Raw genomic sequence first — 12,826 nt, forward strand, 5'->3', positions numbered from 1 at the left:
ACACGCATCACGCCGCTTTAAGAAATCGATTTCTCACTGGAAATGAGATAAAAAATTAACTTCAAAATGCCCGAAATGTTACGATTTCTTCAAAAACTGTAAAAAGAAGGCTCATGAATCCGGATTGAGCGCAAAGCCCCTCGCAAGGGACCCTCTCTTAACCACAGCCCACAAGCAAGCTGGGCTTAACTTTGCTTGAGAACACGTTGATTGGAACTTGGATGACTAGAAGAGAGATTTGTTTACTAATGAAATCGGAGTGGGTCTAAAATTTTCTGATGGACGCACTTTTATTTGGAGAAAACCAGGAGGGAACCAAGCGTGCATGGTTCCTCAAGTGGCTATCCATGGTGGAGTAATAATGTTTTGAGGTGGCACTTCTTTGAAGGCCCATATGATCCTTGTAGTGATCCGAGGAAGAGCGTTATTCTCTCAAAGGTACATACAAGATATTTTAAAAGAACATGTTATAGCTTTTGCATCTCACATTCGCGACAATTTTTTGTTTATGGACGATAATGCCAGACGGCACCGAGCCCTGATCGTGCGCGACTATCTAAACGAGGTTCCCATTCAACATTTGGTATGGCCGGTGCGTAGTGCTGATTTGAACGTGATTGAACAAGTTTGGGATCATCTCAAACAAAGTATTCGACGACGAGATCCTGCTCTCGACAACTTGGCTGAGTTGTAAAACGCGGTTCTTCAAGAATGGAATAACATGCCCCAAGAATTCATCGCAAAACTTTTTAATGGCATTCCAAGACGTTTGAGAGAAGTTGTTCGAGCTAGAGGCGGGAATACGCGATATTTAAACCGTTAAAAACGAGAAATTCAATTTATTTTCGAGTTTTGTTATTCGTAAATTTTTAACAAAAAATCTGAAAAACTAAAAAAAACTGAATTAATCTGACGTTACCTAAGTTAGCATAGGGGGGGGGGGAAGTGATTTAATTCCATTATTTCGTTTTTCAATAAATAACATTAATTTTTGTTAGATAAGTTTTATTAAAATTCCTTTGAAATTTAGAGATGATGCACTAATTTTGTCCATCTCTATTTTTGCTACAGGACAACTAGTGTTAACTGATAATAAGGGTCTGGAAAAATGGTCAGAATTTTGGATTTTTTTATTGAGATAATCCTAGAAGAAGCAAACCACAGGTTATGCTATTACATAGACGTTTGCAACTTGCTAAAAGCGAACGAGGAAAATTTAGCAAAGAAAAATTGTGGGCACTGCTGAGAAAAAGGAGGGAGCTACATACTCCAACAAATATTTAGAGGCTCATTTCGTCTGTGTTAAGTTTTGTGATAAAAATCTCATACATATATTGTTTTAAAACTAATTTCTCGCTCACTTATTAAGGGTAGAAATTGCTTAATAAACCTATTACTATTAGGCGTGACTTCTTTGCACTACCTAGCCTTTTAATCTTAAAGATATGTTAAAGACATGTTAAAGATATGAATCTCATTCAGTGTGGCTCGAAATTATTCCTTAATGAGGGAACGAGAACCGTATTTAAATTGTTAATGAGTAGAGTAGTATGTGAGAAATTTTAGAATTTCTGAATTCCCAACTTGAAGAGCTTGCCGCAAATGAGTGTGAAATTTGTGAGTCAACGAAATTCAGTAAGGGAGATCCAAACTATCCCACAAGCTGTAAGCTCGATCCTCGCCCACATATTAAGGGACCTCTTTGAGCCTCACTGATTAAATTTCACCTTAGGTTTAACTAAAGCTTTATCTGAAAGCCGTTTCAAAATCTTAGTTGTTGCGGGATTTGGTTTACTTTTACTCAATGTGTCTGTTAACTTTCGATCAGCTAATGTATGGAGATAAAACAATAATAATATCATTATAGTATAATACATATGGCTTCAAAAGTTTTGCATCACCTTGATTCTTGAATATTTTATTATGTGGTGCAAAAACGTATAAAATATTTCTTTATTTATAAATTTTTATTGAAAATCAATTAGTTTGGACCATAATTGCTTCGTAATTAAATTTTAAACAAGGAAAAAATTTTTTACATTAAAAAAGAAATTCATAACGTGTCTTTCCTTCCATGGCATCAATACAAGTTTTAAAACGTCGCTGCATGCTTTGAACAAGGATAGCTATAAGATATTGAGGAATATGCTGCCATTTTTCTGCAACAGCAATAATAAGCTCGTAGATAGTTTCTTCGAAGTTCACAGCTCTGGAAAGCATATAGCAAGCATGTTCTATAGGGTTCGTGTCAGACCACAAAGCAGGCCAATGTAAACGGTTGATTCTTTCACTTTCAAGGTAGTCATTTACTGCCTTAGTACGGGCATTATCGTCCATAAAGACAAATTTCTTACCAACAGCTCCACGTCATAGTTTAATACATGAATTCAGAATGTCGCTGACGTATCTATCGCCAGTAATTGTCCCTTGAATATGAACTAGTCGATGTCCCGATCTAGCTCTATAACAGCTCAAAACATGGCACTTCCTCTCTTAAAAGGAGGCATGGGATGAGCGTAGGTAAGTTGAGTAACTCTTGTTAGCTCTCTCCAAACTCGAATTTGGACTCTATCATTGCCCAGACCAGTTTTGGTCTCATCAGAAAAAAGAACAAAATTCCAAAATCCTTCGGGTAAGAGTATATGCTGTTCATGCCAGTGCAATCGATGAATTCTGGGTTGATATTGTAGCCGAGGAACTCTTATTGGTTGACAACATGGCAAACCAGACTGAAAGATTCATCTTCTTAGCGTTGAACAAGAAATAGCAACGCCAAGTTGCTATTTTCCGAAGCTTTGATATTGCCAGAGCAGGATTTCGCCGAGTTGGCAAGCGTATATCACGGTTCTGCCTTTAGTTAGTAACATGCCTTTGGCCACTTCTGGGTCTATCTTGCACAGAGATGGTCTCTAAAAAGCGATTCTATGTACGAGACGTCACTTAGCAAATAGACGTCACTTTGAGAAACGTCTATTTGCTCTGCTGCGAACTTCTGCGAATGCCCTTCTTCCAGTAAAGCCACTATGCTTGCACGATCAATTTGAAGTATCCCTTGGCAATTTAAGGATTTCCTTTGAACCCTAAAATAACACTCGCCCATACCATCAAAATAAACCTCGAATTCTTTATTTAAGAAAAAAAAATTGTAAAAATTTGTCGATACAAAAATAATACTTTGATTAATTACAAACCATAAATGTGAAGGTAATAGAAAAATTATTGTTGAAAATTATTTTAAAATAAAAAAATAAGGCGACGCAAAACTTTCGAAACTATGTGTTTATTCTAGTTCAAGGCCATACCAAAACTAAAAATTAAAATTATGCATTTTCCATAACAAACGGTTTTTATCCGTAAAATTTATTATTGAAGTTTTAGGGTTGACTGTAACGCCAAAAAAGGTCCGTATTTGAAAAAAAGTGAGTTGGTACCGAAGCTATAAAGTTTACATCAAACTTTTTAGATCGAACCAATATACACCGACATCAATTTTATAAAATATTCTTGATTCAAAAATTTTATCCATTTTTACCACAAAAACAAAAAAAAAACATATGTAATATAAAATACTAATAAGATACCAAAAATGGTAATTTTTTTTTATTTAACCACATTCGCAGCTCCTGCTATTTCAATAATAGAATTAGGGAACTTCCTCCAAAGCTCCTACAGTTGTCAAGATATTTACATAAAATAATTCTAAATGTCTAATGGTGCGTGAGAATTCAGGAAACATCCCTAAATTTTCACTGACACTAATCTCTGGCTTTAGGGTTGGCTTTGAACCCAATCCTCACTCACTTATTAACATTTACTTACGAATCTCGCTGAATGAAATTTGCTTTTGAATTAAATTAAAACGTCTTGAGTGCGAGATGAATAGGGAATAAACGTAAAGGGTTGTTGCACACTTTTTTTTTTAGTGCCAAATTATTAAACGCCCCTTCAATGTTTATTTATAGAATAGTTTACTTAGACTTCTCAATCGAAGTTTTTGTCAGTTATTCCATAAATTTTAAATGGAAGGGCCCGTCAAATCTTTACTCAGACTATGCCCGAATGTTGTTTGTAAATTTTTCCTTCAGTATATCTTAAGTTTGTGACAAAATTATTCCAACCAAGGTGGTTGCCAGATTCGTCTCTTCTGCGTTTACTACTTTGAGACTGCTTTCGTATGTTACAAATTTGCGACAGCTTACTGACTTCACGTTGATTTTCCAGTAAAATGTTAAAAAGAAGTTAAAAAAAAAACCGAATTCAGACTTCGATTCTCTAAAGTTTGTGATAATTTTCACATTCTCCAGCGTACAGAACTAGCTTCTTCTGAGCTTGTGATAATGGTTCATCGAGATTTCACCCTGATTTTCTGTACCTTAAATTTGTGACAATTTTTTAACTTTAAAAATGATTTTTGTTTTTTTGATAATTTGTGACATTTCCAATAAAAATTAAAGGATTCAAATTTTGAATCTTCAGAGTCTGTGATAATTTTTACGCCATTCTCCCGGACACAGAAATAGTTCCTTCGCTCATGATAATGTCTCGCTTAGATCAATATTTTGACGATGATATCGTTTGCACTAAGTTAGCGACATTTTTCTATAAGACATTAAATAATTCAGGTGTCGACTGTTCAAAGTTTGTAAACATTTTTATCTCATACATTTGAATATGAATTAGTCTCTTTCAAGCTTTTAATAATGTTTCACCAAGATTAACACTTTCACGCTGATTGCGAATGCTCTAAGTTTGAACTAATTTTTAATGGACACAGCCACTTTTAGGCTTTGTCTCTGTTAAGCTTGAAATATTTTCGAGCAAAAAGTAATGAATTAGGTACCTTTATTAAGTCTATGAGCTTGTAAAGTTTGGAATAATTTTCGAGATTGAAGTGACTTCAGTTTGCCAAAGATCCACTTTGTAGTTGACTTAAGAAAGTAAGTTGAAGTGTTCGGTACAGTGCACTAATTTAGGCACTATATTGGACCTGTATAGTTATCCAGAACTGAAGCTCTGTAGCCTTTAAAATGTTGTGTGGCCGACCTTGTCGTTCAGAATATCCAAAATTGCAAATGTGACTCTGAATTTCAGGAACTAAAAAACAGATTCCCCAGATATCAGAGTTCAATATTTAAAAATGGCAAAAAGTTAGCTAATCTTTCTCTGGAAATTACTCCAGAAAAATTCGGAAAATGCTGTATTTCGGTCTAATCGAATGGTTTTGTTTTATATTAAACCAGGGTACTTCAGTAAAGGTGTTGGAACCATGGAAGTGCAATTTGAGATAGATATCTTTATTTTAAAACTGCCTTCACCACCGGCAAAATAAATATCAGTGCGACCCCATATCGCAGAAACTGCCAGAGATCTGCAGCCCTGTTTTTGCAGACTTAGTGATCTCATCGAGACAATTGATTTGAAGCACTTTTTCAAGTAATTTCTACTTAGATTTATGAAAAGTCGCCTCTTAAACTTTGAAGTGTGGCGAAAAGTAGGTGCAGGGGGTGTGTCACTTAAGGCAGGTAAATTGAGTTGTCTGCTTTATAGTTGAATATTTATAAAAAGGGAAATAATGGGTGCCTTGGCAATTTAATTTTTTTCAAAATTAATATTATACGTGAGTGGCTGATGTTGAATTTTCAAATATTTATTGATCTTAAAAAACGGTTTAAATTCCATGGACCTTAATATTTAATGGCAAAATTCAATCAGCGCAGCAGAAAGAAATATCAACTTCAAACCCTATTTCAAAAATGCGATTTCCACAAAGGAACATAAATTCATTTTCTTACCTGCCAGCACAACAGAAAGGGACAGCCCTACAGGCGCTAACTATTGTTTCCTGGGTCGACTTTCGCTTTAGTGTCATGGGACCGCTCCATTCTCGGGCCCTCAGCAGGGACGAGCCCATCGTGTTTATCTGCACAGTATCGTATACCAGCTGCTCCTGCAAAGTTTTCCCCAAAGTGTCTTCTTGCCTCAGTCCCAACTGCCTCTCGCATGCTGCGTTCATATACTGTTAAAAAAACGATATATAAATAGAATTCCTTGTATTTGCGACAGGTTGTCATCATGAAATGTCCAGAGGGACTCCAACAAAAATATTAGCTGATTTATAAGAGATGTACGAAAGAGCTAGATCTGTCGGCAAAGGGGTTGGCGAGTTGGAAGTAACTGTCTACAGGCCTGCTTTGGGGATTTACAATATCAACAAAAAAAAACCGTTGAAAACTTCGATATGCAAATTAACTAAATGCATAAAAAATATTTTCTTCATAAATTTTCGAAATCAAAAGCGTTAGTCAAAGGGTTGACTATCCACTTGTTCCTGAGGTTTTTGCTACACCTCTGAAGATCTCGATTTTAAGCAACATTTTAAGCAGTAAAAAAACTCAATTTAGCATAAATCGAGTCGTCGCTTAAGGGGTGAATAAAGTAAAGATAATACACTTTACATTTACTTCTGATGAAAACTTTAAGATTTTATAAAAAAAATCGTGCCTTGTGGATACGCCGTTAAAAATCTCGATTTTTACACTGAAAACTTGTTAAACACTATGAAAAGTTAAAATTTCGATTTTACATGAATACCTAAAACCAGAGGAATCGCTAAGCGTGTTGCTAAATGAGTAAAATAACGAACTTAAGATTTTTCTATTCAACATTTAGTTTTTATTATATCAAGATGCATCTCCGGAGAACTAAGATTCAAGCGAAAAAATTAGTAACTTCCAGAAGTTAGAAATAATTGTTATCTTTTTTAAATATCAAAAATCAAAGGTATTGTTAATAGGTTGGTAAATTAATCGACTCAGACATTGACTCAAATCTAGAACTAGTTCTGAGGTTTTCGATTTTTAAAACATTTTTCTTTTGTTGATGTATCACTGAAGAATCCAATTTTAAGTTGAACTTTGAACACTTTGTTAAGCTGAAATCTCAATTTGAATTCAAATCAAAAATCAGAGACGAGGGTGTGATATTTCAAATAACGCCCTTTAGAATTCTTGTTCCCAGGTTTTCCGATATATTTTGTATACTACTGAGTTTCGATTTTTAGTTAAGAGCTTATTAAATAGTTTGAAAAGTTAGACTTTTAATTTTGTTTGAACTCAAAAACCGGAGACGTTGCAACAGAGCTTGATAAAAACTGAAGCAAGACCCTTTAAGCTTCTTGTTCCGAATTTCACAATTTCATTTAAATTATTGACTTCATTATACGCCACTGGCAATCTTTCAATTTTAGTTTAGATCTTACATTAGCTTGATTTCAAATCAAACACCAGAGGCATCCTACCAGAGGGTTGGTAAAAAGAATGAACAACGCCTGTTACACTTCTTGTTCTTTGACTTTATGATTTTGTTGTATGTAGCCTGAAGCCTAAATAATAATAAGTTCGGAACTTATCTAAAATTGATTTAATATCAAAAAGATTAATATCACAAACCAGAGCCGTTTCAGAGCAACACCCTTTAGACCCCTTGACAACTTCATTCAGTTTAATTTCAAATTAGAAGCTAGGGAAGTAGCTACAGTGATTTGTAAATCTTAAATTAATATTTCTTAGATTTCTTTCTCAAGGCTTGAACTGAGGACACATTAAAGATTTTCATTTAAAATCACAAACCAGATACGTCGCTTTAGAGGCAAAAACTTGAAATCACACCCTCTAGATTTGTTCCAGTTTCATGATTTTTTTAAATTAGTGGTTTTACGATACACCACTGAAGATCGTAATTTTTAGTTAAGAATTTATTAATTTTTTATTGATAAATTGCAATCTCAATTTCATTTAATAAAAAGAAGTAAAATCTGAAATAGCGTCCTTATAATTACTGGTTTCTGAATTTCACATCTTTTTTAATTCCCACTTGACTGTATGATACGCTACTGAGGAGCTTCCTTTAAATGAAAAGTCGTTTAATCTCCTCAAAAAGTCAGTGACTCAATAATTGGAATTACGAATAGATCATTATCTTCATAATAAAAAATTAGAGGTGCCGTTAAAGGAATTTTAAATATTAGAAATGACGCTCTTTAAATTTGAGTCTGATTTAGCGAATTAACTAAAAATGTTTTTCCATTACTACCTTTAAAAGGCACAATTTTTGGGCGCATTTAAGGACTATGGAATACATTTTCTCGCTTTTTTTTCTGAAAGCAGTCAGTACGACGTTAATAATAACTCGCATGGCTCATTATTCACCTAGCGAGCTAATCGGCCAATGTCGTCATCATCGTCATTGATGTTTTATTTATACCTGCCAAGCAAATGAATTTCAAAGGAAACGCCACCGTTGATGTTATGAATTAAAATGCGTTGATTTTTTGTGTCTCGAATTTACTTTATACTTAATTGAGACAAGTTTGTTGTAATTTTATAAAAAGTAGCTAAATCCAGTAGTGAAAAATATGGTATATACTGCGGTTGTGATGTACTTGTAATCCTCACGTCTTCGATCCCTTATCTTCAGCTTACGCTTCGGGACTTAAACTTGATATTCGGGCTCTAACAATATACTTCACTAATAAAGCAAATTTCATCACCTTCATGTCTCTTTTAAAGCACAGATCTATCCTTAAACTATCTGCACTAATTGGCGGATGCGCACTCGCAATCTCCAATAACCGCCAGGGGCAGCTGAAAACTAGTTTTGTGCTGTGTCTATTAAATTTCGTTTTAGTAGAAATATATATTGGTCGGTTGTAAAAACGTATTATAAAGGATTTAAGTAACATACTATACATATGCAGTATATGTAACACAAGCAAAGCTTATCTCGTAAATGTTAACACCAGATACAGGTTATCGACTTTTATGAGAGTTATTAAAGTTTATCTGGGGGCCAAATTAACGGCAGCAGAAAATCGTTCAGCCCAGAAGTAAATGCTTGGAAATAACCGATAAAAGGAAATGCATTCGGTAGTAAATCGGTTAATTTGCTGATGAAGCTGTTGGGTTGGTTTTATTTCTTTTAGGGAAAGTTCGAACGATCGAACATATGCTCTACACGAACGAAACAGTTTTCTTATTCAGTCAATAAACACGAGTTTACAGATAGCTTACTCAAAGACATTTCTTAGTATAAGTATCTACATCCACATTTCATTGGTATTTCATGAACGTCATAGGGAAGTTTCCTTATAATTTATAGCAGATAAGTTGAAGAAATATTAACTTTGTTGCTCTTAAATACTTTATTGACCTATAAACTTGCAGAGTGCCCGGGCATTAATAACCGTAACTACACCTGACGCACCCTCGTCTAGGGAAAATGTCGGGAAACTTTAGATATCGGCTGAATAAAATATACAAATGGGGCATATCTTCCTAGAAACTAAAGATATTATTGCTTAGAAGGATTGTACCATACGCTATTTGTATACAGGGTGTTTCAGAACTGGGGTGGGATCAAATTTCTAGGGATTGTTGCGCTGATAAGACATCCGAGTACAAGAGCCCGAGTCTGCAAGTGTCTCCTTAACGCGCTATGGTTGATTAATGTTTTAAGACGGTTATGTGCAAAAATGTGCTTTATCGAGTTTTAGTGCGTGTTAAGGACTTTAGGTTACTGTTTTTGGTGTAGTTTGCTTAGTTAATTTTTTCGTACTTTCATCCCTTAAGTTACGCCCATGTATGTTAATAATTATTTCGAGGATTCCATCTGGGTGCCAGACAACTGTATTCATCAGGACATATCGAAGGGCTCTTTATAACTGGGAAATATGCTTCTTGTCAAAAGAAGCTTTCTAAATTGGACTATTGCCAATAAAAGTTACTTGTATAGGTATTCACCCAATGGCTGCGATTTATGACATCAGGCACGGCCATGGCCCGTAAGGGCTCTTGGTAGGGGCGCGCCCTTGGTTGGAGCTTCCCAGGTTTAATACTTAAGGGATGAGCGAAATAGTTGTGCTCTCTTTGACCAGTGGTCGCTCTAGACATGTGACCGTAAACATAGTTCGTAACTTGCCCAGCTAAGCAAACTCCCTCTTCATACTTAGATCAACATTTTTGTCATTATTAAAATAAGTGAAAATTAATACAGTCCACTTTTGCAAAGCAAATTGTTGTTTTCGTGGTTTCGTTTATCGAAGGAACCTTAACAGTACGTTTTATTTCAATTTTTTTGTGCAAAATAACATTACAGAAATTGTTGAAAATGTCGTTCTTGAACTTCGTTGCACCTGTGTAAACGATGTACATGATCGTACAACAATTAGATACAAAGAATGGAAAAATATGTTTGAAAACCCTGATCCCACATCAATCTAAGATATTGTGAATCTTATATTTAAAATAAGAAATGATTTATTTAAAATTTGCAGTGTACGCTACTGAATGATATGATTAACGAAGTTTCACGTTCACATACAAGAACGAAGAGAAAAACGTTAGAAATCTAATATCTTATGTTCATCTAAGTCAAAGTAAATATGACAACTCCTTACCCACATCAATTTAGGCCAATCTATTTCAGTTTTAAATATATTTTTATTGAAGATTTCGCTCCATGTTCTCCAAGGTCTTTCTTTCATCGGCTATCCATGGTTCGTCCTTAACTGAGTTCATTCCAGTGCTTAATCAATCACACTTCCGAAATTGGTGAATGTCACAACAAATTGGTGTGGTAACCACATTAATTCAAAATATAAAAGGGCGTTCGGTAAAGATGCTTTACCGCACATTGTGATTGTTAATTGGTTACCGCACACGTGCTGTAATGTACTATTTACCGCACAGTTGTAGTTAAACTTTCTATATAAAAGTACAGAATCGAGCGAAACTAAATAGGGGCTATGTAATGCACAATCATCTATCTGAACTATATATTTAGCATGCTACCATAAGCTCCACGCAAATATTTCAATTATAGACAGGGAAGGTACTGTCAGTTCTCATAAATTTAAAAGCATTTAAAAGAAGCAAAATCACCCATTGCGTTAATGGTCCATTAGCCTATCATTGTCTACCAGTTTAATAATTAACGCTTGGATTTCCAACTGGTCGCAAATACATTAAATCCTCATTGGAAACTTTTTCCATGTCCAATGAGGAATATTCCCAGCATTTCAATCAGCTTATGGTGTCCCATTAAACGGAAATTTTCCAAAACTGTCATATTGTCAAGGCCCATTTCACTCAGAAATAAAATGTGTGCGAGTCGGTTGCACGCTTTGTGCATTTAATTTAATAGGGAAAATTAGATCAGTCATATTCAAATATAAATTGCATTTTAATAAATTTACAATGCTGTTGTGAACTCATATAAATCGAAATTTAATTTAATTACCCACGTGAAATTTCTAACAGTTATTTAATAATTACTTTCCGGTTTTACCGTCCCGCGAAATTAAAACTTGGGATGAAGGTAATAATATAGCTTGATAAACTGTAAATTGCAACTTCGAAGAAAGGGTATTGTTAATACAACAAATATGCAAGGAAGCGGGATAAATTCCCTGTTGGGTTATTAATTCTCTAGAGCTAGATGGTTAAGGTAAATTACAAAGGCTCCATGCAGAGACTAACCGCAATGTTACCCAAGTTAAGGTATACAGTGTTAAATTGAATTTTAAATAGCACACAAATAAAGCTGATAATTCCCTTCAATTTTCCCATGTTATAGCTCACTTAGATACCTGCAAAATATGCTTCCAAATAATCGATTTAGTATAGACGATTTATAGAGGGAACAAAATTCTTGAGCAGTTTGTTTACAAGCCATAAATTACTCGCCGAATTTAACGCTTTCGTACTGTGTCGGCTCGTTGGGGGATTTGCATTCTGCGTAATATACAAGGTGTCGCTGAATAAGTGTCCGATATTTCACAGGGTAATTTCTCAAACAGTTCTAAGATGGAAAGTTCTCGTGAACATGTGCCCTAGCTCTTCCAGTTTTCAAGATACTGAGTATCAAATTTGAAAAAATGAATCACATATTTTTTTATATCTTTCGATCTCTTCCAGCTAATTTTCGCACCCGGGGGATTTTTCGGACGAGAATAACAAAATTACCAACGATTTAGTTCTGAGAGCGCCTATTAAATAGCCGCAACTTTTTTGTGCTACACTGTACGTCGCTTTCAAGTAGATACACGTTTATGAGAACTTTCCACCTTAAAACTACTTGAAAAATCACCCTATGAAATATCGATCACTCATTCCGTAACACTCTGTAAGCAATAAGCATTTGCAAGGAGACAGGAATTGATGTTAAGGAAATGAACTAAGTATGGTTAACTTTTCGGCATACAACTTACCTGAAATTTATAAGTATCATCGGTGACAATGACTAAATCACGGCATTTGTCCAGCGCTGTATACAAAGCCTGGCAAGCGGCATGCTGGGCCATAGTCCTAATTTCGCAATTTTTGATAAGAATCAGCTCATTTACGCATGCCAACACATTGGTGGTCTCTATAAGACACTAAAAAAGTATCCATAAATTTTCTTATCAAATTAAAGCCACAAAATACGAGTTACTTTATCAATAAATAAGAGCTAAGAACTTCTATGTGTGTATCACGAAAACATGAAAGTGAGAAATTTATGTGGTTTCATTCCAAATGAGATAGTTTCTTTGGAAAGTTTCCAGTCAAGGTAACAGTACGGTGAAATAATGAGTTGGCCTCTTTTTCATGGAAGAAAGTTCTTTGAAGTTATATGAAAGCACAAACTTCAAAAGAAGTTGAGCTTTGAAGGTGCATCTGATTGCAGGGTGTGTAGTTCACGTTGCAAGTTTATTATAGATTTCAGTGGGTGACCGAGATATAATGAGTTTGTTTAGCAGCAATCAGAGGTGTTTTAAGAGCTGAGGGTA

The 12,826-nt window shown here is 34.9% G+C and overlaps 1 protein-coding gene across 6 annotated transcripts in view; it reads right to left on the reverse strand.

Moving 5' to 3' along the window:
* Positions 1–12,826, reverse strand: part of Pde8 (phosphodiesterase 8) — a 145,984-nt gene that overhangs the window by 15,060 nt on the left and 118,098 nt on the right. For all 6 annotated transcript variants that reach the window (XM_066403529.1, XM_066403533.1, XM_066403530.1 and 3 more), the window contains 2 exons: positions 12,266–12,433; positions 5,793–6,016 (listed from right to left, as the gene is read on the reverse strand). In XM_066403529.1, coding sequence (XP_066259626.1) covers positions 5,793–6,016; positions 12,266–12,433 — 392 coding nt within the window. The remainder of the gene's footprint in view (positions 1–5,792; positions 6,017–12,265; positions 12,434–12,826) is intronic.

Source organism: Euwallacea similis, chromosome 29, assembly GCF_039881205.1.
Source record: "Euwallacea similis isolate ESF13 chromosome 29, ESF131.1, whole genome shotgun sequence".
Lineage (NCBI taxonomy): Eukaryota > Metazoa > Arthropoda > Insecta > Coleoptera > Curculionidae > Euwallacea > Euwallacea similis.